At 38.7% G+C, this 26,894-nt stretch overlaps 1 protein-coding gene across 5 annotated transcripts in view; it reads left to right on the forward strand.

The window, feature by feature from the left end:
• Positions 1 to 26,894, forward strand: part of USP48 (ubiquitin specific peptidase 48) — a 59,205-nt gene that overhangs the window by 11,732 nt on the left and 20,579 nt on the right. For 2 of the 5 annotated variants that reach the window (XM_016214620.2, XM_016214624.2), the window contains exons 3-15: positions 328 to 484; positions 3,192 to 3,319; positions 3,646 to 3,770; positions 4,275 to 4,383; positions 7,335 to 7,468; positions 8,173 to 8,255; positions 10,986 to 11,165; positions 12,821 to 12,949; positions 13,895 to 14,044; positions 18,467 to 18,664; positions 19,738 to 19,852; positions 20,815 to 20,945; positions 22,799 to 22,870. In XM_016214620.2, coding sequence (XP_016070106.1) covers positions 328 to 484; positions 3,192 to 3,319; positions 3,646 to 3,770; positions 4,275 to 4,383; positions 7,335 to 7,468; positions 8,173 to 8,255; positions 10,986 to 11,165; positions 12,821 to 12,949; positions 13,895 to 14,044; positions 18,467 to 18,664; positions 19,738 to 19,852; positions 20,815 to 20,945; positions 22,799 to 22,870 — 1,711 coding nt within the window. The remainder of the gene's footprint in view (positions 1 to 327; positions 485 to 3,191; positions 3,320 to 3,645; positions 3,771 to 4,274; positions 4,384 to 7,334; positions 7,469 to 8,172; positions 8,256 to 10,985; positions 11,166 to 12,820; positions 12,950 to 13,894; positions 14,045 to 18,466; positions 18,665 to 19,737; positions 19,853 to 20,814; positions 20,946 to 22,798; positions 22,871 to 26,894) is intronic. The other 3 variants (XM_016214621.2, XM_016214622.2, XM_016214623.2) reach the window with 3 other exon arrangements.

The raw sequence follows: 26,894 nt of genomic DNA on the forward strand, positions 1-26,894 counted from the left end.
ACCCATGTTCAAAACTAATCCTTCCTAGAGCCCCCTGTTGTAAGTTTAGACGTCAGTGGCTGCAGAAGACTGGAAGATGACTGGAAGACTGCCCACGAGCTGAGGTGCTGTCCTAGTCCTTTCACTCCTGTAGCCGGCCCCAGTAAAGCTTTCTATCAGAATGGTGCCCCGCCCCGAGAGGGTGAAGGTGGTTATACCACGTTGGTTGAGACAGTTTTGACAAATATGTAATCTGAAATTTAAAAAATAATGCTGCTTATAATTTTTAAAAATTTCATTTAAAGGCACATTGATTTTTCTAATTGTAAATTTTCTGTTTTTTGTAAGAACTCATTTGTGGGCCTCACTAACCTTGGAGCCACTTGTTACGTCAACACATTTCTTCAAGTCTGGTTTCTCAACTTGGAGCTTCGGCAGGCGCTCTACTTATGTCCAAGCACCTGTAGCGACTACATGATGGGAGATGGTATCCAGGAAGAGAAAGGTCAGTGGGCACGGGGCGTGCGGGCTCACTTCTGAGTACACTGCCGGCTAGATCACTTCTGAACCACCCAAATGAGGAAACTTATTTCCTGTGTTCCTTACGTGCCATGCATGGTTGTAGTCCTTTATAAACATTGTCAGGATTCAAAATCATTGTTTTCCACTGTATTTTTATCATTTATATACAAAATGGCTAATATTCAAGTGAAGGAAATACATTTAATGATTCTTTTAAATTTTTTTTTTTTTAAATATGTCTTTATTGATTTCAGAGAGAGGGAGAGAGAGAGAGAGAAACATCAGTGATGAGAGAGTCATTGATCGGCTGCCTCCTGCACGCCCCCTGCTGGGGATCTAACCCGCAACCCGGGCATGTGCCCTGACCGGGAATCGAACCCCGATCTCCTGGATCCTAGGTCGATGCTCAACCGTTGAGCCACACCCAGCCAGGCTAAAAAAATTTTTAACATTAACTTTTTTTATTTATTGATATGAGAGAGAGAAACATCGATTCGTTTTACCACTTATTTATGCATTGATTGGTTGATTCTTGTATGTGCCCTGACTGGGGATCGAACCCACAACCTTGGTGTATCAGGATTACGCTCTAACCAACTGAGCTACCCACCCAGGGCTATAATCGATTATTCTTACGCAGTTTGCAGTTACAGTTTTTCTAAGTAATACTCTGTAATTGTAGTCCATTAATTTCTAGTGACTGGTAAACATCAGTCAATAAAGTAGACGAGGTTACTCTTTTGCCTAGTTGGTTACATTGAAGTATTTTAATAAATAGTTCAGTGTAACTCGAAGATTACATGGAGGTCAGAGAAAAGACAGGATTTGTAAGCCCCACATCTTCTCGCAGCCCTCCAGACAGTGGTGATACCTGAGGGTCTTGGTCCCCGTGAACAGTGATCTTGGCTTCACAACACAATGCTTAAAAATTCTTAAGTTTGTTTCCCCAGTGCTTTATTTCTATAGTTCTGAATATTTAAATCTAGATTAATAGTGTGTTAAATATTTAAGGTAATAGTGTATGTAAAGGATGAGTCATAAAATGTATTATTTTTTTATTTTTAGCATTGTTTTGCTGAAGTATAAATTTACCAGTGAGAAGACAGTTAAATAACAAGTGAAAACTAAATTTCTATTTCATAAAATGATGTACCGTGGCCAGAATTCTTTGGGTATCTTCAAGAAATTTAAAAAATGTTTCTAAACACATAAATTCTAATATTTCACCGAAGTTCTTCCCCTTGTTCTCTGATAAGAAAGTACACTTCTGGTGTTAGCTTAACAGTCACAGTGCAGCGTAGTGGAAAGAGTTTATTCTGGGAATGGTGGGATCTGAGTTCTAGTCCCAGCTCACCCATTCCCTTATTTTACAAATATGTAATCCAGGACAGTATGAGTTATTTGGTTATTTAAGATCTAGCCTGTAAAGTAAAGAGAGCTAGAGTAGATACAGACTTACTTGAATAGCTTTTAACAGCCTGCAAAGCCCTTGCACCCCAGGAAGTAAGATTTTTATCTTTATCTTGCAAATGAATACTGATTTCCTGAAAGTCACAATTGGTAGTAAAGAGATAACCGTCAGAGTTCAATCAGGAGACAAACTGCACAATAATTTGAACAGAGAAAGCATAGGGAATTATTAACAGGAAACTCAAATAATGGGGGATTGTTTAGTAAGAATTAAACAGGAATAATACAGGAGTAGCAGATGTAGGGAGCAGCCACTACCCCTGAGGCGGAGATCTAGCCCTCTTTGGAGAGGGCACTACAGTGACTCACTAGTTGCCCCACTAGTTGCCCGTGTGTGCTGAGATGCCTCCTCAGGACTCTGTGCTAGAAACTGTCTATAGGGAGGTGCTGAGCTTCAGAACCCCCTGTGAAGTCACCTGAGGTCATTCAAGAGGGAGTGCCTCAGCAGACGCATTCCCCTGTGAAGCTACCAGAGGTGGTACTGAGCAAAACCTGGAGGCCTGAGAAAGTTGTACCACACAGGAGCCTGGTGAGAGGCACAACTGAACTTTCCAGTGCCCCCTCCGGAGAAGACTTAACCTTTTGCTACCTGGCAAAGGAGAAATATTTGCAGAGCTCATCTCTGTTATCACAGAGTAGGCAAAGAAGGGTGGATTTGGAAGTGAGATGCAATAAATTGATAACTGGCACAGAAGATATCACTCAAGTCTTTTTGGGCCCTTGAGATTTATGCTTCCTATTTGCTTACCTTCCCTGAGTTCATTAAAATTTGCTACTCAAAACTTCTAGGATTTTTAACAGCAAAATCTTCATCCAAGTTTGAATCTATGCTTGAGATTCCTGTCACTTGCTCTGTTTGTGGCAAGTCCACATTAATGAGATTTGATTAAAGTATTTGGCCATCTTATATGAATGGTAAATATGGCTTTTATTACTGGAATGGATGTTTTGGTGTGATTTGACATTTTAGAAACTGGTTGTGATTATGATTGTTGTAATGTACATATGGCCTCTTGCTTTTATGGGATGTATATAAACAGCTATGGCTACCTCATTACTTCCAAAAGACATGTGATATTAATTTGTTTCTTTTGAAGTTTTAAAACGATAATAAAACACTATACAGTTTGGATGTAAAGGTGTTTAATTATGTTCTCATGTGAAGATGAAATACATTTTTTAAAGTAGCAGTTTTTTAAACAAACGTTTTTTAAAAATAGATTATGAACCTCAAACAATTTGTGAACATCTCCAGTACTTGTTTGCCTTGTTGCAAAACAGTAATAGGCGATACATCGATCCATCGGGATTTGTTAAAGCCTTGGGCTTGGACACAGGGCAACAGCAGGTAAGAACCTTTTGTTTATTTTTTAAATATAAAAAGGTGCCCAAGCATTACTTAGAATGTTTATAGAAAGAAATAAAATGAAATGCTTTAAAAAAATTTTTTTTCTATCTTGAATTAGAGCATTTATTTACTGTTCAGTTTTGTTTTACATTTTCCTTGATCCCATTTCTGAAAATTCATATGTGGGCACAAAACTGATTCAACATATTTCTTGTTTGAAAATCTCCAAAGTATAGCTAGTTTTGGGAGTATTTAACTTAATACTATTTGTATCAGAAGTTGAAAAGCAAGATATGATTTTTCTTTTTATTAACCCAAACTTGTAGGATGCCCAAGAATTTTCAAAGCTCTTTATGTCTCTTTTGGAAGATACTTTGTCTAAACAAAAGAATCCAGATGTGCGGAACATTGTCCAACAACAGTTCTGTGGGGAATATGCTTATGTAACTGTGTAAGTGTGTTTCTGCTTTTTCATGATACATTTTACTCTAAGACAGGTGCTCTTATGTTATCTAATTTTCAGTTCAGTTCCAAGTTAAAGCTTTGGTGAGTTATCATGGGACCTGAAATGTTTATAGCAATACATTGCCATGGGAGCATGGAAACAACTGACTTGGTAATTGCAGTTGAATCCACCGAGGTGTTGGGAACTGTGTCTGGTTGAGCTCTTGCCATTTATTTTATGGCTGTGCTGTGAGCTTAAAGAGTAAGATTAAAGCCAGCTAGAATACTAAGAGTAAATATGAAATAACTCTTAAAAATTTTCCTAATCATAAAATACATGGCCTCACCAATCACTTTGTTTTTATTTATTTTCTAAATATATATAGTGTAAACAATTTCTGTGAAAGAACTAAGGTAATAAATGCTTCTACCCATGTTTCTCAGATGTAATACAAGAGAACTCGATTGTTTTTCCCATTCTGATCTTAATTTTATCACTATTTTATTATAGATGCAATCAGTGTGGCAGAGAGTCCAAGCTTTTATCAAAGTTTTATGAACTGGAGTTAAATATCCAAGGCCACAAACAGTTAACAGATTGTATCTCGGAATTTTTGAAGGTATTCAATTTTAGTGTATATATTGTTTCTGCTCATTAACAGTTAAATACTATTCTGAATGGTTTTTTTACTTAATGGATAAATTCATTATTTCAGTGTGTTTTTTTATATATGAAGTGTCTCTTTATGTAATGATCTAGAAGAAACTTTCTAAATTATCAAGTATTGGAAGCAGGCTGCATCTTAAAATAATTTTTTGCTATTTCAGGCTATTCTATAGGTAAAGTTATGTGTGTAAAAACTTACTGTGATTGCGGGTAGTAGAGTATTTAAGAAAATCTAAACTGTTACCATAAGGTTAATTTACCTTTTCATTTAATGAGAACTAGAATGTGTTGAATGTAAATAGTTTTACACCAGTGTCGTCATTCTTCAGCCCTGCCACTCGCTATTTCTACTCTCTGTATATTTAGATTTATGTGCTGATGTGGAAGTGGTTCCCTTTTGTTATGAGTGGAAAAGCTGCTAAGAGGAAACCTTTGTTATCAAGGAGGAACAGACACATAGCATAATAGATGAGTTTATTATAAAGCTTTCTTAGAATATTTTTGTACTTTTCCTACTCTTTTAGCACAAGCATTAGATGCTAGAAGCACTCCTTTATCGAATTCATTCAGCTATATGTTGGCTGAATGGTTATTGTGTCCATGTACTGTTTCAGCCGTTGGGGATAACCATAGTGAGCAAAACAGACAAAATATTTCTGCCTTTAAGCTGCTTTTAGTGTAATGGTATTGGGACTAGGGAGGGATAGTAAAATAAATGTAAGTAAAATTCATACAGTGTCAACTATAACGAGTGTTATGGAGAAAACTAAAGCAGGGAAGAAGGGTGGAGAATGTGGTGGGGGTGAGGGTGGGGTTGGTTACAATTAGAAATAAAATGACAGCTCAGCCAGCGTGGCTTAGCAGGTTGAGCATCGACCTAGGATCCAGGAGATCGAGGTTCGATCCCCAGTCAGGGCACATGCCTGGGTTTGGACTCTATCCCCAGTAGGGGCCGTGCAGGAGGCAGCTCATCAGTGATTCTCTCATCATTGATGTTTCTCTCTCCCTCTCCCTTCCTCTCTCTGAAATGAATGAAGACATATTTTTTTTGGGAAAAAAAAATGATAGAAGGTGAAATGAGCCATGCAAGATTTGGGAGGAGAATGTTTGGGGTAGGTGGGGTTCAGCGTGACTGAAGTGAATAAAGAAGGGGAGCATGGCAGGAGGTGAAGTTGCAGAGGCAACCGAGGACTGTTCAGATAGGGTGGTAGAGCTTTGTCAGGAGTCTGGCCTTTACTCTGAGTGAGGTGGGGTGCCGCGGGAGAGCTGAGCATAGGAAGGATGCAACCCGCTTTGACAGGATAACTGGCTGCTCTCTTGAGAGTAGGCTGATGTGGGGCAAGGGCAAACAGGAGGAGATGATGGCGGCTTGGACCAAGGGTTAGTGGAAGAGCTGGTAAGTTGTGTTTGGGTTTTAGATGTATTTTCAAAGTAGAGCTGATAAAATTTGCAGATTGGATATGGAGGGAGAGGCGTCAAGGATTCCTAAGGTTGGCCTGAGCACTGGAAGAATGTCATTGCCATATGGAGATGTGAAGGACTATGGGGGGAGGAGCAGGTTTGGGAGAGGAATTAGGAGTTAGCACTGGGGCATGTTGCATTTGAGAGGTATAGTTGAGGGGAGAAGTTGGGGCTGGGTAAAATCACCAAACACTGAAGGACCAAGGACTGAGCCCTAGGACATTCAAACGTTAAGAGATCAGGGAGATAGGAGCAGCTGACAAAGGATGCTGGGGAGGGGACTGGCCAGTGAATTAAGAGGAAGGCAGGTGAGTGGTGTTCACTTCACTGGAGCCAAGTGAGTAAAGTGGTGGGGCCAGTGTTGTATTAAGTACAGTAATCTATCAAAACACTGTTAGAGAAACAAAAAGGAAAGATGGAAAAAGAAACCACCATGAGGTGTAACATGGAATTTTCCTGCACTCTTCCTTTAGGTTTCTCTCATGAATGTCATTCAGTAATTTTAAGTGTGTATATGTGTGTGTGTGTAATGATTGTGTATTCTGGTGCCCATGTGTAGTTTACACCTATTTTCACTATTTTTAAGTTAATTTTGCTGCATCAAAGTGCATATGATATTTCTTTTCTTTTTTTTTAATTTTTAATATATCTTTATTGATTTCAGAGAGAGGAAAGGAGAGGGGCAGAGAGAGAGAGAAACATCAATGATGAGAGAGTCATTGATCAAGCCTGCAACCGGGCATGTGCCCTGACCGGGAATCGAACCCCGATCACCTGGATCCTAGGTCGACGCTCAACTGCTGAGCGATATTTCTTTTCAAAACCTACTTCCTTTTAATTCCCAAAAGTGGCATTTTCAGGACAGAGGACCCAAAACAAATATTTATACATTTTGAAAAGAGGCGCATCAATTTTATTTATTATTATTTTTTTAAATTTATCTTTATTGTTGAAAGAATTACAGATGTCCCCTTTTCCCCCATTGACCCCCTCCTACCACCCCCCTGCCCCAAGGCACATCAGTTTTAAATCATTGTATACAAATTCATGTCATGTTAAGTAGTGCTTTTTATCTTTCTTTTTTTTTTTTTAATATATCTTTATTGATTTCAGAGAGAGGAAAGGAGAGGGAGAGAGAGAGATAGAAACATCAATGACGAAAGAGTCATTGATCGAGCCCGCAACCCGGGCATGTGCCCTGACCGGGAATCGAACCCCGATCGCCTGGATCCTAGGTTGAAGCTGAACCGCTGAGCCACGCCCGGGGCCGGGCAGTGCTTTTTATCTTGCATGTCCTTCATTACTGAGAGTAGCTTGATTTTAAACAGCCTGAATGGGAGCTATTCATTAAAGTGAAGTTATGCTTTACATCAGAGATAGGTCAGTTTTAAAAAATCTTTCCATCTTCTAGTTTTTAAAAAATAACGTTTTATTCCTTATCAGGAAGAACGACTAGAAGGAGACAATCGATACTTCTGTGAAAACTGTCAAAGCAAACAGAACGCAACAAGGAAGATCCGCCTCCTAAGTCTCCCCTGCACGCTGAACTTGCAGCTCATGCGTTTTGTCTTTGACAGGTAAGTGTGTGCAGATGATAGTGTTTGCTGCTCAGTGTGGACTAATATGCGCAGATCTCACTGTAGACAGATAAGATAATAACATGCTTATCATTTGAAATGCTAGAGTTGAGGGTGAAAGTTATAGATGGAGCCTGTTGTTTTGAAATACCAACATTTCATGATTTTATCACAAACTTTAAGAGACCAGCTATATAAAATTGAGAACTAGAAAAGTAGAGACTCATTTTTTATTCTAAGAAATTATTTTAAAATGCAAAGGAAAAGCAAACACTTGGGTAGGAACTGAATTACCTTGACATTCTGTATTATTATCATGTAAGAACCAGAATAAATTTTCCACTCAGTATGGTGCCCCCAACCCCATGGGAATATATCTTTTATTTTATAATTAAAATCAGGCAATGCCTACACATATGTATTTCTTTTATTAAAAAGGCAGGAGCATCTGTGCTTTTGTGATTAGATTAAAACCTCTGGAAATAAGATGTGGTTGGAATTAGCACTTTAAATTCATACCTTTTAAGCAATTGATTTATTTTGCCCAATTCTAAGACAGCATTATGTTTACTTATAATCATACAGGTCTTTGAAGAAGGAAGTCTATCTAGCTACTGTTGAGTTTATTAAGATAGCTGACAGAGCTTATACATTGTTTCATGATTGTTTTAAATATAAATATAATTAGCTTTCCTCTTGGTTAGGCAAACTGGACATAAGAAAAAGCTGAATACCTACATTGGCTTCTCAGAGATTTTGGATATGGAGCCTTATGTGGAACATAAAGGTAATATTTTTACTGAGCAGTGATAATTATAATGCTCAGAGAATGTAACTTGTGATCTGCCTATGATGAATACAGAATAGTACTACTGCATTTTATTGGCTAATCTCTGGGAACAAAGGCTTTTTAGGTGAGCTGAGATGTAACTTCCATTGTCTATGAGTAAAGTACATAACAAAGATTAGGTGGTTCATCAGTATCTGCATAATTAAGGGTATAAAAGGATAAGAAATGAAAAAGATACTTTCACTGTTCCCGAACCCACACTTGCTACCTTAGTGTCAATAGCGTACCTACCTGTAATTCCTTATAAAATTAAGCGTCTCCAAACTGCCTCCTTTCATTTATTTTTCTTTTAACATTTTATCAAAAACATTAGGTGGTATAATTCCAATATATATATATTGTAATTCTTCATATCTGTGACCACTGGTAAGTTCTAGGATGCTATGAGATGATTTCAACAAGAAATTATTTACTGCACCTCCTTTTTGATAGTCTTTGCCTTACCGAACGGTGACTCTTATCAGAGAACACCAACATTTTGCCCTTACTGGAAGGACTGTTTTACTTACTTCTCCTTTTTTAAAAAAAATCTTTATTGATTTCAGAGAGAGGAAGGGAGAGGGAGAAGGAGAGAGAGATGGCATCAATGAGAGTCATTGATCAGCTGCCTCCTGCACGCCCCCTACTGGGGACCGAGCCTGCAACTCGGGCATGTGCCCTGACCAGGAATCAGATCAGGATTTCCTGGATCATAGATTGATGCTCAGCCGCTGAGCCCCACCCGGCCGGGCTTACTTCCCTTTTAAGATTGATTGTACTGCTTAGGAAATTTTTGGTGTAGAAATTATATGATAAACTCTGTGTCTTTCCATAAAAAGGTTTTGGAGGCAGCATACAGCACAAATACACCATAAAATAAAACCTTTAAAGGAAATGAATTTTTTTGTAGTCTCCATTGGTAATAGAATCATATAGTTCCTGCCAGTACTTCTGTGGTTTATTGTCGTCATTAATTTAGGAAAGTGAGAAAGACTATTAACTCCTGTTGTAGGTTAGTTAATGCATTTAAAAATATTTTAAATTTTTTATCTTATCCAGTGTTTTATTTATTTGTTTGTTTGTTTATTCATTTAAATCCTCACCTAAGGATGTATATACACATATATTTCCATTGCTTTTCTGAGAGAGTGGAAGGGGGAGAGAGAGAGAAACATCGATGTGAGAGAGACACATCAGTTGGTTGCCTCTGAGCCATGACTGGGGCTGGGGATCAAGCCTGCAACCGCGGTATGTGCCCTTGGTCGGAATCGAACCCAGGACCCTCCAGTCTGCAGGCCGACTCTCTAACCACTGAGCCAAACTGGCCAGGGCTCTTACCCAGTATTTTAAATTATTTTCAGTTGGGGTGGGTTTGGTGGGTTTTGGTCTAGATATTAATCTGCATTTCTGTGTCCTATTGAGCTACAAGTATGTGGGGACTCTGTCCTTTCAGTCAACTCCTGTATCCTCTGTGCCTAAAACAGTTCCATCATGTTTGTTATCTGTCGAATGAATGATTGGTTCTATCTTGTGACTCACTCCTTACAGTTTTAAGGAAATTATGGTGATGAAATAGTCAAAGTTACGTGCAAAGATTTTTACTACAAAGATAATAATTATTGTTTATAATGTCCGTAAGATGCTACCAGTATGGGAGTGGTCCAGTATAGTGTAGTACTTGTACTTAGTTATTATAAATAATTTTTAGAAGAATAGTTAATGATATGGAAAGATGTTAATGATATTATTTGTTAGGAAAAAACTGCAGGTTTCAATATTAATAGTTATGTCTGTTGTAGGATTGCTAATGAACTTATTGTCTAATTTTTAATCATAAAACATGTAGTAGAAGTGATCTTTTCCAACATTTATTTAATTTCCTTCCTATAATTGGTTTTAGAATCTTCAAAAGACTTTTGTCAGACTTTAAAATAGTTTGTTTTATCTTAAAATAGAAATGTTCGTTCATTTGCTGATATATTACTATATGGATAAGGCCTACTCTTCTTACATAAACCACTGGCATAATATACAGGCTGTGATTTGTAGACTTTGTTTATTTAAAGTAGAAGGGGAGGAGAGGGGAGGGAGAAGAAAAAAAAGGAAAATAAATAACGTAGAATGGGAACTTTAAATGCTTATGGAAGACATCTGAGTATAGAATCATTCTAGATTTTCAATGTTTTCTCTCCTGTTGTTTCCAGTTGTCTTGTCTACACCTATTTTGAAAGGCAGGTTTTCTTAATGACTTATCTCCAATTTTTTTTCTAAAACATTTTTCTTACAATAGAGATTTACTTTTGAACTCATCTTTTATTAGTTTGTGTAATTGATATTTGTGACAAGTTGGAGAATGTGAACAGGTTTTTGGTAAGTATGTGACCAGCCAGTTGATGCGGGAAGGTGAAGTACAGTACAGAGTAGCTTTGTAGCCCCAGGTGCCCAGAAAGGCCTAGCTTTCCGTCTGTATATGAGGGATGGCGCGCTGATACAGTGAGCTGCTTAAGAGCTTGTAAGCAACTTGCTACATTATTGTGTAAGTCTAAATTTGTTTTTTAATCCTTGGTGACATGTTTTGAATTCTATCAGATGCATAAATAATTGTATTCATTATAACTTAGTCTTAGATACAAGAAGAAATATTGTTATCCTCAATTTCTTCCACTTTCTCCCTCTCTCCTTCTCTAGGTGGGTCCTATGTGTATGAGCTCAGTGCAGTCCTCATACACAGAGGAGTGAGTGCTTATTCTGGCCACTACATTGCCCACGTGAAAGATCCACAGTCTGGTGAATGGTATAAGTTCAATGATGAAGACATAGAAAAGATGGAGGGGAAGAAATTACAACTGGGGATTGAGGAAGATCTAGGTAAAACCTTTAAGTTGTGAGTGCCCTTTTAAAATATAAATTTTTTTTAAACCGGAATATTTGTAATAAATTATTACGGCCCAAGATTGTTATGGATTATCAAGGATATTTACATTTCTTAAAAACAGAAAATCTCTGAACATCTTTTATTAGCAATGCTTGAATATTTTTTTTAGAAAACCGCTTGCTCCAGAGGTTTCCATAATATCATGTTTGAAGGCAAATATTTAATTTTCAATTACCAGGTTAATTGTGGGAGAGGATGGTGAGCATTAAGCTGAAGATGATGACTAGCAGATTTAACAGAGTAGGATTTGTGGTCCTTGTCTCTGGGTCAGGAAATTTATTTTTGGAAGTGACTATAGCAAGGAGACTATGCACCAAAAGCAGTATCTGTTCCCCCTCGTTTAGTATCTTATCCCAGCCCTAGAATGTGCAGCAGCACCTCTGGGGAGGAAGCTTTTTGCCATTTTGTGGCGATGAGATGTTCCTCATCAAAAAGGCCAGCTTGGCTCGGTGGTTGAGCATTGACCTATGACCCAGGAGATCACGGTTCAATCCCCAGTGCCGGGCATGCAGGAGGCAGCTGATCAGTGACTCTCTCATCATTGATGATGTTTCTATCTCTCTCTCTATCTCCTCTCTCTGAAATCAATAAAGATATATACATACATATTTTTAAAAGTACTTCTTGAAATTGTATTAGTATCCTAGTATGGATCTCTTATCACCTTGGTTTTCTTAGGCCAAAATACCCATTTATCCCCTGAAGGAGTGAACAAGTCTTCCAGTAGAAGGCATCTTGGCTGAGGTTTTCATTACTTTCTTACCATATTTGTCATTTTGGGGTGAGGTTTGGACTGGGGAATCTAAAGAGAAAAGGAATGTGGCTAAGTGTGTGTCTCCTGCCACTGTTCTTTTTTAATGGGTCAGAACCACTTTCTCAAGGTGTCGGGGAGGAGCACCGCATTTGGGAGTTGGCTTTCAAGGCGTATGGGTAATCTTGCTACAGATACTCATGTGGTGACTATATTCTTATAGTAGAGTATTTTCTATTTTTAAATCACATTTGGGTGTTTATAGACATTTAGCAGTCTCGCTCCCACTTTACCTAAGCAATACTCAAGTTCTTAACATTTCCTTATAGTTTTTCTTACTGTGATATCCTTACTAGGAATGAAATTGACATGTAGCTTTAAATTGTGACTTATTTAATTTTTTGGTTTTGTTTGACTGTCTTACTACTTAATTCTTTTCTGCTCATTGATGTTTCTTTTCAGTTGTTTTGAATGTGCCATTCCGTATCTTTTGGTAATTAAATTAAGTCTGGATTTATTTTTTTAATTTAAGACTAACATTAAAGTAAAACTCAGTAGCAGTACTTTTTTCTTTCTGTTCTAGGTTTGTCCTTATGAAAAAAAAATACTTATTTAAAAAAATTGGAATATGGCAGGCAAGGGGGGAGGGTATGAAACTTTTTAAAAGATTCAAACAACTATATAAACTGCTAAATTTGTGTTGCCTTTTAATATTTTAAATCCATGTTAAAATTTCTCATATACTGAAGGAATTGGCTTTTACGCGCTCCCCCCCCAATAAAAGAATGAACAAACTAGGCATTCTAATTTAGTCATCTTTTGATTTCCCTACCTCAGCAGAACCTTCTAAGTCCCAGACACGTAAACCCAAGTGTGGCAAAGGAACTCACTGCTCTCGAAATGCATACATGTTGGTTTATAGACTACAAACTCAAGAAAAGCCCAGTACAACTGTTCAGGTACCAGGTAAGCGATTTTCCCAGATTGTGTAAGGCAAATATTTTAGAATACCATGCTCAGAGGTCAATGACAAGAACAGATTGCTTTTAATTGCTATTAATATAGGTTGATTGCATATGGTAAAGACTGGTAAAAGTAGATATAATCATAAGTTTGCTTTAAAGTAGCGAGTTTTTAAAATAAAGGAACCTTTAACAGAACTACTCCACTGAACCCCATTCCACCCCCACCAAGAAAAGCAAAAGCAATTTTTAAAAATCCAGTAGGTAATCAAGATGTAGCTAAAGAGCGATTTGGTTTTATTTTGATTAATTTGTAAAGTATTTGTGAGTTTAAAGCTGGTTATTTATAAATTTTCTAGATTTTAAAAAAGAAGGAAGAGTTGCTGCTGGCCTGAAGGCATTCTTCAGTTGCCATTTTACCTAATACTCTTCTGTGCTCTGTAGTACCATAGTTTTTTTTATAGTTTTTTTTTTTTTATAGATTTTCTTAATTGATTTTTTTTTTTTTTTTTTCTTTTTTTAGAGAGAGAGAGAGACAAAGGGAGGGAGGGAGAGAAAAACATTGATGTGATAACGAAACAATGATTGTCTGCCTCCTGCATGCCCCCACCGGGGATCGAGCTCACATCCCGGGCATGTGCCCTGACTGGGAATCGAACCAGCAACCTTTCGGTGCATGGGACAGCGCCCAACCAACTGAGCCACACCGGCCAGGGCAGCACTATGTATTTTGAGGTTGTGTTTCTGAGCCATTTGATGATTCTGATTGGCTTATGATGTCATGGACAACCAGGTAGGGGATAACACTCTAGTATCTGTGTTCAGTTTTACTTTTGCCTTCAGGTTCGGGGTGTGTCTCTAATGGAAAAGGAAACCATAATTTAGAGACCAGCATGACTCTGTCTGAAAACAGGATAAAGTTATTTTTTTTCCTTTGTGTTTTGAATAGCCTTTCTTCAAGAGCTGGTAGATCGGGATAATTCCAAGTTTGAGGAGTGGTGTGTTGAAATGGCCGAGATGCGTAAGCAAAGTGTGGATAAAGGCAAAGCAAAGCACGAAGAGGTTAAGGAGCTGTACCAAAGGTTACCTGCTGGAGCTGGTCTGTAAGATATTTTGGGACAGCACTGTTGCCATTGAGTGCCTTGTTTCTTTTATGTTCACAAATGTGTATGAACTAACTTTTCCCTTCCCTGTCTTCTAACCAGTGTCTAATGCCAGCTTATACACTATGAAATTCTATGTAAACCGGCAATAACTTGACGTGTAGCGTTTCATATAATTTTCATTGTCGTGTACTTTTAAAAATCGGAGGCTCTTAATAAATGATAAAGTTTAGGGCAGCACTCTGCATATATGACTCACAATAGCTATTTCTATTTTTGCGAGATATTAACTTGTTCTTAAAAATCTGATTGAGTTACTATAGAGGCAGCTCATCTATTCTGTTTCCTTGTACACTGTGTACCCTCACAGTATTAACAGGCATTCTTTTTTGAGTACTATTTTTTAGGATACTATTAGATTACTTTGAAATTTAATATCAAATAGTATGCTGAGAATAGGAAAGCGTTCTGCTGACGTTTAATTTCATAAGAATTGTCCCACATAATCCAGCTCATCCCTTTGCTGTATATGTTAACGCAAGTTTACCTAGTGCCTCAAAAGGAAACTTCGACTTTTTAAAGCTGGTATGCCATTTGTGATAATATGTTGTCTTTGTCATTTCATAGATGAATGCCCCCATACCCAGTCTCTACTTAAAGAAGAGAGGCAGTTTAATTCTAATTTTAGAAAATAAATACTCAAGCATAATTGTATTTGTGGTTTTTGTCTTTTTGATGATCTTAATTTTCCATTACTGCTATAACTTTAAACAAAAGATAAATATAAATTGCTAAATCTGGAGGCATACCTTTTAAAAGTTCTTTCTAAATGACATCTTAATTTGATTTTGACCTTTCTTTGTAACCTGTTAATCTCACTCTATCCAAGGGTTGGGGATTATCCTAAAGAATTAAACTGGCCTTAATTTTATTGGAACTGATTTGGAAATGAACATATGATTCAAAGTTCTAAATTCACTTATAGGAGTTGGGACCTGGAAATCTGGTTTTTGAACTTTATTCAGTTTCCAGTATTTACTGGACAAGAGAAGGGGACTTACTAAGTCTATAGTAAAGTGCTCTTTGGACCAACTCTTTCAAACTGCATGGTCCAAAGTTATGCGTCAAGTTCACACATGCTTGTGCTTCTCTTGGCTCTTTCATTCAGTCTATAAGGACTGTGCTTATGTTTTTAGAATATAGCTTTGTTAATATTTTTACCAAATTGTGAGCCTTACAGTTTTTCTTAAGTTTTTGTAGTAAACTTAAGTTAAAAGTCCATGTTGTCCTAAAATGTTGTAAAATCCAAAAGCTGATGGGATTTTATATGGCCACTTGTATGGGACCATGTTTTTGTATGGCCAAAGTCTTCCATTTTACACTTTCTGAATCTCTGTTTGTGAACATATTTAAAGAAGAGTCACTTATCCTAAAATAGAAGCCTCATGGGGAACATGAACCCTTTTGGCCTTTTTTATTTAAATGGAAATAAGTTATCTCTAAATAGTCTTAAATTATCTGTAGATAAAGTATTTTAAATATTTTTGATGACTCAATCTTTCTAGACTTCATAACTTTCCAAAAGAAAATTTTTGTGTTCAAAATCCAGGCATTAAAAATTTATAAATAACTTTGAAACAAAATGTACATTTCCCTTTGGTAAATGTCTTAACAGTTGTTTTGCTGGTTTATCAAATGCTGAGGTTTTACACAGTTTGTTATCTTCAAATTGATAATTAAAGAGAGTCCTCATCGCCATTTGGTAAGTTGGTTTACCCACACCTTGGAAGGCGATGCTTAGGTAGTTTATGAATCAGAAAAGTAGAGGACATCTTTGAGAACCTGCCAGGAGTCTTTCTCTAGTGCAGAAGCATCTGTAGTGTAAAAACTTTCCAAAAGCAGACTCTGCCTTAACTATTGAGACATATGCCAGACCTTCATTCTCAGGGAAGCTGTGGGCAGAGATTCATATGACTCTTTATAGTGATGGAGATTGAAAATGGAGAGAGAGAAAGAGCTCTGTGAGTGACCACAGTCACTTCCATGGGTTTTCCAGCACACTGAAACTGGCACCCGAAATCTGGACACCTGGCTGAGTGTGGAATTACACCAGAATTATAGGCCCAGTCTCTGCCCTCTTCCTTCCTCTTCTTACTATAAAACCACATGTGATTTTTCTACTCTTCATATAGTACATTGAAACAAAACAATAAGCTTCACTCAGAAGTTTTTTGTAGGGGATTGGGAAATGTCTTGAACTAGCTGCCTTTGAGTCCTGTTGTTCGTTACTATATGGGCCAGGGTTATAGTCACCCTGGGCTTTGAATCCAGGAGACATTCCCTGGTGAGGAATGCTTTTTGCTCTTTTAGTTTCCCTAAATTTCTTACAGAGGTCAAGATTCTTACAGCTTATTTTTTTCAGTTGGCAATAGCAGATATTGTCCTCTACTCACCCTTCCCCAGCTGTGGGGGAAATAAGAACACCTGGTGAATTATTCTTGAGTGTTGCTCTGTGTCACAATCCTGTTTTCCCTCCTTTAGTAGCCTTCAGATTACTAAATTTTTTTCTTTCAAATATGTCTTTACTGATTTCAGAGAGAGGGAGAGAGAGAGAAACATCAATGATGAGAGAGTCGTCATTGATCGGCTGCCTCCTGCACGCCCCTGGCTGGGAATCGAGCCCACAACCCGGGCATGTGCCCTGACCGGGAATCGAACTGCGTGCGATCTCCTGGATCCTAGGTCAGTGCTCAACTGCTGAGCCATGCCCGGCTGGGCAGATTACTAAAAATTTTAATCAGTGTGACTATATTTGGGAAAAGGTCAAATACTTTGATTTTGCTTTCTTAGAGAGGGATCATGTGTCTTTACACTCTTAAGGTAGATACCCAGTGTACTTTATCCCTGCCAGATTAAACTTGATAAGTGGCAAATGAGATTGAGAGGTCTTAGATTTAATTAACCATAGCATTATATATTGTGAAAAGCCACAGCCATGTTACCTATACTGAATCTTAAGGTCTCCTCTTTTATATATTGTGTGAATATATAATTAACTTTTCTATATCTCTTTTCTTCCAAAAAGCTCAAAATGCTTCACATATCTTATCTTTTACATTCAACAACATCCCCATGAGGTAGGTAGAAGGCAGGTATTATTACCTTCATTTTACAAATAAAAGACCTGAAGCATGGAGAGTTTAAGTGACTTGCTCAAGTTCAGTTTCTTGGTGGCAGAACTTGGATTAGACCTGGGTCTCCACTTGTAGTCACACACTCTTCCTCTGCAGCTGCGTCTGAGCTGATCGGCAAGGAGTCTCTCTTGATGTGCAATTTTAGCACAAATAAGGGATCCAGTAATTCCAAATTTTGTTTTTGTAAACATTGAAATGTTTTATGCTAAACTTAAGATGGGAGTTAGTGTTCTAGATTTGTAACTCTCAGAGAAGTAAGAAATTGTTCAGAATGGGCTTTGAATTGAATTGTCTGTTCCTCAGATCTCATCAGAAGTAGTATATAATATAAATATATAAATTGAACCTCTGTATGTTTTCTTCTATGTTTTATGCTGGGACTCACTGGAGATCTTTGTAAGTAATCAAAGCTGGCCCTTTATCTCTAATTTTAGGGAACTCAGGCACTCTGTTCTCCCAAGTTAAAACTCATGTTGAGGTGTTTGGTTTTGTCTTAATTTTTACAACTTCAAAATTGATCATTCAATTCTAGTATATTCCATCTTGGAATTTGTTTAAAATCACTTATTTTCTGGAAACATATAATGATGCAATGAATAGATCACGATGTGGATTGGGATGGGGAAATCACATGCCTTTTCATCGACATACCCGTATCATCTTGGAGGAAGAAGTTCAGTGGTTGAAACAGGCTTGGAAAAGTGTGATTCTGGCTGATGAGGTTAATTTCAAGCTTAGGACTCAGTCAAGCTTCTTTTAATTTTCAGATGTCTATCATGTATTGATGAAAAAGGGTTTCTGCAAATCATTTCTGGAGTAAACTCGGTAGGGGGTGAGGTGATATGATTTGCCAGCCAGCACGGAGCGTGGCTTGTAGTCAACAATCCCGGTGTCCTGATCAAAGCTCTGCTGTGTTATCAAGCAAGACACTTCTCTCTGTGGATACCTCTTTTGTGGAATGTGGTTAATAATACCAGCCGATCTGCTAGGGCACTGGGCAGGCTCGCCCTGTCACGCGCAGCATCTCACACAGCTCCTTGAACTCAGAATAGGGGCAGTTACATGGAGCTCGGTGTCATACTCAGCAAACACCTTCCCTCAACAATGATTCTGGTTCTGCTAACTTTGGACAGAGTTTGCGTTGTCTGTTGAGAAAAATGGATGTATCACTTAGTCAGAAAGCTGTAAAAATACATAGGCTCTTCCCCTTGTTTTCCTCCTCAGAGCCCTATGAATTTGTCTCTCTCGAGTGGCTGCAGAAGTGGTTGGACGAGTCGACACCTACCAAGCCTATCGATAACCATGCCTGCCTCTGTTCGCATGACAAGCTGCATCCCGATAAAATATCGATTATGAAGAGAATATCTGAATATGCAGCTGATATTTTCTACAGTAGATATGGAGGAGGACCACGACTAACTGGTAATTCGAGATGTCTTCTCTGCTTTAAAATAAAGCAATGCTGTAAGGCCCCACCATATGGTCTTTCTGATTGTTGGACCCAAACTAAGCTAGACCAAATGTTCCTCACATTGTGGAAAGGATTCGCTAAATGAAGTAGAAGTTAAGCAGCATTATACATGGTATATTTATAATATTAAGAAAGAAACTGATACTGCTCATTGAGTTTCATTGTTTTTTCTCAAAGCAGACAAATAGGATACTTTTGAGAAGATCATCTGGTAGTATTTTGTCTCTTTATACATTACTCTTCAAAGTACTTGAGCCCTGGCCAGATAGCTCAGTTGGAGCATCCCCATATGCCAAGGTTTCAGGTTCGGTCCCTGGTCAGGACACCTATAAGAATCCCCAATGAATGCATAAAAATAAGTGGAACAACAAATTGATGTTTCTCTGCCTCTCTTCCTTCCTCTCTCTGTCTCTTTAAAAAAAATAATAATAATAAAAATTTTTTTAATTCAAAGTACTTAAACTCCCTGTGAGATCTGTAGATTGTTACTTAGCTTATGAATGAAATCTGCGTGATTCTACCCTGAATATAGAGCTGTAAATAACCACATAGTGTCCATAATCTATTTGGTTCTGTTACCTCTCCTCATAACGGTTTTCTTTCTAACTTGCACCACAGCCCCCCCCCCCCAGTCTATAGGTGGGTCTAATACAATTGTATGACCACCACTGCCCTCTTTTTCCCTAAGTTAAATGCTATTTTCTGATCATGTACCACTTACTTAGCATAAAAACTGACATTTAACTTCTTGATTCAAGCCTTCTCTATACTCATCTGCAGTTTTGCTTTCTAAATTGATGTTTTTGATTTACAGTCAATAAACTGCAATGAGACAGTCTTTCAAAGAATCAAATTTCATATGATTCTTGGAACTGTGATTTAAATTGGGCCCTTTTCTTTCCCCTTTCGTGTTCTGTGCTTTGATGTGTTCACGTGAAGCTATTAAACATTTAATATTACATTTTCCTAGCAGGAAACCTATGTGTGAATAAACTGTATTTTCTTTCGCTCTCTCTGCCTCTAGTGAAAGCCCTGTGTAAGGAATGTGTAGTAGAACGTTGCCGCGTGTTGCGTCTGAAGAACCAACTAAATGAAGATTATAAAACCGTTAATAATCTGCTAAAAGCAACAGTAAAGGGGTATGTTCCAGTGTGTATTGTTTATGATAAACTAAAAAAATTTAAAACGTAATAACCAAGCAGCTGATTATTTTTAGCTAATAGGGAGTTGGGGTTTTTTGAGGAAAGAAGGGTGATGGTGTGGGCAGCAGAGCCACGTTAAGTTCTGCAGTGATTGCCAGTGTGGCAAAGATAAGGCAAGCTGAGCCTACAGCCTTGGCGACTGTGTCCGGCTGTTAGAAAGACACAGAGATGTGGATCTGAGGCCCAGTGAAGCCTGTGGTGTGGAATTCCAGAAGGCTTAGTTGGAAAATCAGCCAGCCAGGCCTGGGGGTGTCCGCCTCAGAGAGGGAAGGAAGTGTGTTAAATGGTACCCGGCAGAGCATCCTTGTCAGAAACATCCAGCCCAGTAAATTCAATTAAAAAAAGAAAGAAAGGAACATCAGTGTCCTCTAGAGCATGTTGTGCCCCACTCCGTGGAGTCCTTCTGGGCTCCGCATCCAATAGACTCAGACGGCATTTATTATGTCTGGGCTTGATGGAAGTTGTAGATTTCCCAAACAAAGATTAATCTAGTTCACCATTTTTGGTCATTCCACAAACAGCCCACTGAGTCCCCTAAATGTGTGTTTATGTATAGACTCGGCTGTATATATGTGAGTGCCTCTGTGTGCTTCGAGGCACAGCTGTACATAGCTGTGAACAGTAATGAAAGTGGAAGGAAGCAGCCAGTTGATTGGGGTGATTGGCATGAATGTAAATGAGAGTTAGAAGCAGGGTGAGGTTTAGGATGGAGACAAACTAAGAAATTCAGCAGTGAGGAGTAGAAACGTCCAGAAGGAAGACTCGGGTTAAAGCAATTGTGTACCCATCGGCACATTTTGAATATGCGGCATTCATTTCGGTGTGGCCTTGACGGGGAAAGAAGGGCAGGGGTGCTGGGAAACGGGACGCCGTGACTTCGCCTTCTGTCTGTTCCTCAGCAGCGAGGGCTTCTGGGTGGGGAAGTCGTCCCTGCGCAGCTGGCGCCAGCTGGCTCTTGAACAGCTGGATGAGCAAGATGGGGACACGGACCAGAGCAACGGGAAGGTGAACGGGAACACCCTGAATAAAGGTACTGTGAGAGCTGTGCCTGCGTGTGGCGAATTCTGCCGCAAAACGTAAACATTTGCTTTTAGTAAACTGCTTTATTTCCCATCCATATAATTTTAAAGACAATTTTTATGAAATCTAAAGCTCTGAAAAATGTCCCATAACAAATAAAAAATTTTAAGCTAATGAAATCGAGCAAGGATCAAAGGTTCAGCAGCTCATGTGAGGAATTCTTTATAACCTGGCATGCTTTGCACTCAGGGCCTCTCTCGTTAATCACACGCAGTTTTTCAGAAAGGTAAGTCTGCTGCAGATTGCATAGTATATTGTGAGTTCAGGATGTTTTGGTTATAGATTGTCTGCCACGCTTACAGGCTGCCCTCATCAAGTAAAGGAGCTTGTACTTCCAGGAGAGAAGGCAGCTTTTGGACAGCTTTTTCCTTTTAAAGGTTTCTGAGCTTTTTTGAAGCTGTGCTTTCAAATAGGAAATTATGTTAGCCTAAGTAAACCACTAAACTTAATTCTTTAACCAGTATTTTATAAGATATCAATGGAAATTAAGGCATAGGAACTATTTTTAGATTTAAAATGGAAACTAGTGGTTTGATCAGTTTACTAATTCAGAGGTATGATTGGTAACCCATAAGCAGTTATTTTACTTAATTTTCTTATCTCCAAATATTAGTATCTCCATACATATATTTTTATCATTTTAATATTCTTAACCATTTTACTGAAATACTTTGCATTTTCTGCATTCAAGCATGTTATTCAGATCCTACTTGTTGTGGATCTCTCATATCACTACCTCTTTGAGGAAGTAAAAACACCAAAGCCACTATTTTAAGCTCTGATTTTTAACACTTTTAAATTTGAAGAGTTTAAATAAATTCCTAGAAATTGCTGGATCAGAGAATTATACCCATATATAAATGCAGTAAACTGACACGTTGATAAGTTCCCTCCAGGAATTTTAGCGGGGGCTTGTTTCCACATGCTTTCATCAATGTGAAGAGTACATCCGCCACACCCCTTTTCTCCAGTCTGACATATATGAAAAATGACATAGCAGTGTCAAGGCTTACCTTTCACAGTCATCCCTGAGGTTGACGTCGTCATGTATTTGAGACGTTACTTGTATTTGTGCCTGTATGAGAGAGAGGAGGTGACAGAGTTACTTGGTCATCCCCTTCCTTTGCTCGTTTCTCTACTTGAACGTGTGTGTGTGTGTGTGTGTGTGTGTGTGTGTGTAAAATGTATTATGTACTTAACCTGGAAAACCCATGGATAGGATAACTATCCTTATCTCCTGGCACTTAGGACTTCTTTTATTTTTTCATGTTCCCACTATACACAGCTACAGATTGATGTTGATACAGTGTGGGCAAGTAAGAAAAGTAGATACCGGAAGGGAAATGTTAACAGGAAAAGCAAAGTTCTTATTATGTGTTTGACATTAAAGGTTAAGTTTTTGTTTCATTAGCCTCTAAAGCTTTCTCTTCAACCCCTCAAATAATGGGTGGGTGAGAATGACATGACATGTGGATGACTAACTTGGCTTATGACACAGTATTCTGAATACCTTGACTAGAATTAATGGAAGGATATGTAAATTAATTTTCAATTTGAAAAAAGGCACATTTTCTTGCATAACCTAAATCTTTAAAACGTGAAACTGCCATTCGGAGATTCTTTTTCCCTTTTAAGGGAAAGAAATATCACACTTTCAGCAGAACTGTGTAGGAATCACTCAGGCCAAATGTTGAGAATGCTGTAAGGTTTTTCTTTGTTCAGAATTGTGCGGAGTTACCTCTGCTACTTTGAACTTTAAATACAGCAGCCAGAGCAGTTACTATCTGTGTTTCTTTTGATTAGATGAACCAAAGGATGAAAGAAAAGAAGAGGAGGAGGAATTAAACTTTAACGAAGACATTCTGTGTCCACATGGTAAGCGAGCAGCGTGAACCTTCGCTGTTGGTCAGACTGGAGCATATCGTAAATATTTTGTTAATCGTCTCGTACTTTCTCTCAGGGATGAGGCCCTGAGATGGCAGCCATGGTTTTCTCAACTGTACTTGATTCTGATGTTTCCGCTCTCATACCCTTCTTAACTCTTAGTTTCTACTGCCTCATTTCATGCCAGTGCGCCTCACACCTTTTCTTCACTCCTTGCAAAAAATTTAAAATAAAAAATAGGATTTCCCCCCCCATAGTCAGTGGAGAAGAAACTTTTGTCAATTCTCATCTTGAAAGGCTCTCTGAGTCGAAGGAAAGAATTTCAGTTACTTCCCATGACTGCCTTTGTCCAGTGTGAACATTTTGAGAACAGTGTTCATATATTATTATTATTAGGGGTATTTTGTGTTTAGTTTCTTAATAATTTTAGTTCTTTCTTCATTGGTTCATTATGAACCAGTACATGACATCTCACGCTGTCATGCACACTAGCATGTTTATATCAAGGTTCCTTGATGACACTGATGATAATAACTGTCACTTGAGTGGTCCTTGCATGCTGATTTTTCTGGATATTGTCTTACTGCACTTTAGCTTACTAGCTAAGTGGCATTCTCATTTACTGACCACACACTGGGGTGGGGGTCATCCTAGGATTTGGATTCAGGTCTCTGCATCCCAGACCCACCTGTCTTTCCCATCACGTGCCACCCGGTTTGTCCCCCTTACACTAGTTACACACAACAGGAGCACAAATGTGAGAGGAGAAGTGGCCTCCTAAGTGGTGGAGAGATTGAATAAGTAAATAGGAGGAGGCGGAGTGAATAGCCAAAAGTAGATTAGTTTTTCTCATAATGCTTTCTGTCAACTCTTATTTTACCTTCATAGCATAGACGTGGTCCTGGGACGAGTGCCTTCATTTTGAGAGTTGAGGGATGCTTGGTCTGTCCCGCTGATTGAACCAGTGCTAGATCTCAGATTGTCGTCTCATTCGTCAGCTCGCTGACTTCTGCTCTGTCTTCCCACCTCGTGTCTCATCTTGTCATTTCAGTATTACAGTTTTGATTAGAAAGCACGGCAGAGCTGAGTGTGATTTCAGGACACGTACTGCTCTCCTCAGCAGAAATTATACTTGAGCTGTTTTTTAGATCTTTGGCTTGATCTGTGACTTGTAGGCCTTTTGTTGCTTTGCTTTGTTATCTAGTATTTTTAAAGGATAGTTCTCAACTACTGTTTTTGTGGACATCATCTGTCAGTGTACTATGTGCAGGACATTGGACCTTAAAACCCCACTTCAGCCCGGCCAGGTGTGGCTCAGTGGTTGAGCATCGACCTAGGATCCAGGAGATCGCGGTTCAGTTCCTGGTCAGGGCACGTGCCCGGGTTCTGGGCTTGATCCCCAGCAGGGGGCTTGCAGGCGGCAGCCGATCAATGACTCATCATTGATGTTTCTGTGTCTCTGTCTCTTCCTCTCCCTTCCTCTCTCTGAAATCAATAAAGATATATATTTTTTAAAAACCCCCACTTCACTCATTAGGTTTATATTAAAATTTGTTCCTGGAATGTGGTGGTACTAAAGTACGAGTAGTAGTAAGGTGATAGTGGGCATTTACTGAGTGTTTACACACACATGCTGACAGTTTCCTAAGTGTGTAGATAGATGTTAACTCATTTATGCAGCAATGCTGAGAGGCCAGTATTACTGTCATACCCATTGTACTAGTAAGTAAGTCAGCTGAGGCATAGAGAGGCGAGAGTCTTGCTCAAGGTCACCACGTTTAGTGGATAGTTTTGCCTAGGTACATAATTGTCTCAGATTACTTTCCTTTAAAACTTTGAAGGACTTGCTCTCTCGCTCATTGTGCCATTTGTCCATATTCGTAGGTAATTCTTTCATTCCATTTCTGGTGGCTTGTAAGATCTTTGTCCCCAGTGTTCACTGGCATCTCCCACTGCCCCGCGCTGGTGCGGGCCCTGCCTCACTTGTTGGCCAGGTGCTCTGCGGAGGCCGTGTGCGTTTAGGAGGGCCCTGCTGTTAGGGCGCCCTGGCTGGGCTGTTCGCTGGGGAGTTCCCAGTGCCGGTGTCTGCTCTTGGGCTGCTCACATTTCTCCACAGGCGTCTTCCATGTCCTGCCTGGAAAATGCAGGCATGGCTGTCGCTGTTCTGGGGTAGCAGAGAGAAGAGGGCATGGGAGTCTCGGCACAGTGTGTGGAAACCTTTCCTTTTCCCCTTCTCAGCGCATTGCCTCATTCATCCTTGTGCCCTGGTGCAGAGGCCTTAGATTTTATATCGTCCGAGAAGCTTGTGGTCTTTAGTGGGCAGAGGGGCAGTTATCTGTATAGAGGAGGGGGACTGAAAATGTGTAGTGCCTCTTAAGTAGACTTTTAATCTATTCTCCTATTTTTTTTAACTCCACCCATACTTCCGAGTGCCCAGTTTCTGGGCTTTGTGGGCAGTTCCGCAGTGTGGTAAATCTAGTGACTTCTTGACTTTTGCCAATTTAGAATTCATTTTTCATGTGTCTCATCTGTCTGCTTTTAAGCTTCTAAAATTGTTGTTGTTGTTCCCTCTCTGTTCTTTTTATCCATCATTAAGATTTTATATCTTTTTAAAAATCCCTTTACTGGGGTTTATCGGTGTTTCAAGAGGCAACTGACAGTAAATGCAGTTTTAAAACATTGTTTTTATCTAGAAGTCCTTGTTTTGAATTTTCTTATTTTTATAACAAAATCCTCATGTATTTATGCCATGTGTATATATAACATATGGCAGGTTTTATGTGAATTAATCACTGGATTATATTCCATTAGGAGATTTACTACTACCATAGACTTTGGCATTTATTGCAGATATTGCGTGTAATCAGGCCTTCCTATCTATTTAATTTTATGTTCATTTGGCTAGATAAGTTTTATATAACTTAACTTGTTTATTATATCTCCTTTGCTTAACAGGTGGGCAGTGCTTTGTTCTGTTTCACATTCTTCGGTTGTTCTATGGCCCAAATTATGATAGTTTGAACTAGATTTTGAAGGAGAAGTTATTTATCCAGAATCTAAGCCTATTGCTAACTGGATTTCTATTTTTACCAGAAGAATCTTTGGGGATTAGGTTATCCAATTATGTTTGGTGAATTAAATCTCTCATGACTGGTTTGCTCTAATGTTGAGAAATGTTGCTTACAGGATAGATTCAGTGGATTGGCTTTCCCTTTCCGAATGCAAGTGACTGTTATTTATTGCAGGATACAAGTCTAATTCCTAAAAACTCATGTCACAGGTAAAACTTGATTATCGTGAGGTCATAAGTAATACTCATATTAAATCATGGTGTTATTAAAATGATATGAAACTAAGTTTAGATACATGGCTAAGAAGTTAGGGTGGAGGACTTTAGTTATTACCAAGTACACTGCAGCAAAGTGAGTTATTAAAATACTTCTTTGGCCCGGCCGGGCGTGGCTCAGCAGTTGAGCGTCGACCTAGCATCCAGGCGATAGGGGTTCGATTCCTGGTCAGGGCACATGCCCGGTTGCAGACTTGATCAATGACTCTCTCATCATTGATGTTTCTATCTCTCTCCCTCTCCTTTCCTCTCTCTGAAATCAATAAAGATATATAAAAAATAAATAAATAAATAAAGAATGCTTCTTTGATTTCACAAATAAATTTGGGTTGTTTTTTTCTAATCATGAGTATTGCACAGAAAACATTACTGTCAGTCAATAAGTAAAAGTACTCCCACATCAGAACAACAAGCCGTACATTCATAGTGTCTATTGAATCCTATCGAAATGTGTGTTTGTGTTATTTTTTCCTTCTTTCTCTCCCCCCTTAAAAATATTTTGTTTATTTTTTTAAGTTGATTTTAGAGAGAGGGGTAGGGGGTGGGGAAGAAAGAGAAAGAGAAACATCAGTGAGAGAGAAACATCAGTCAGTCAGTTGCCTCCCATCTCTGCCCAACTGGGGATTGAACCCGACCCCTAGGGATGTGCCCTGACTGGGAGTCATCGCA

Source organism: Miniopterus natalensis, chromosome 9, assembly GCF_054644295.1.
Source record: "Miniopterus natalensis isolate mMinNat1 chromosome 9, mMinNat1.hap1, whole genome shotgun sequence".
Taxonomy (NCBI): domain Eukaryota; kingdom Metazoa; phylum Chordata; class Mammalia; order Chiroptera; family Miniopteridae; genus Miniopterus; species Miniopterus natalensis.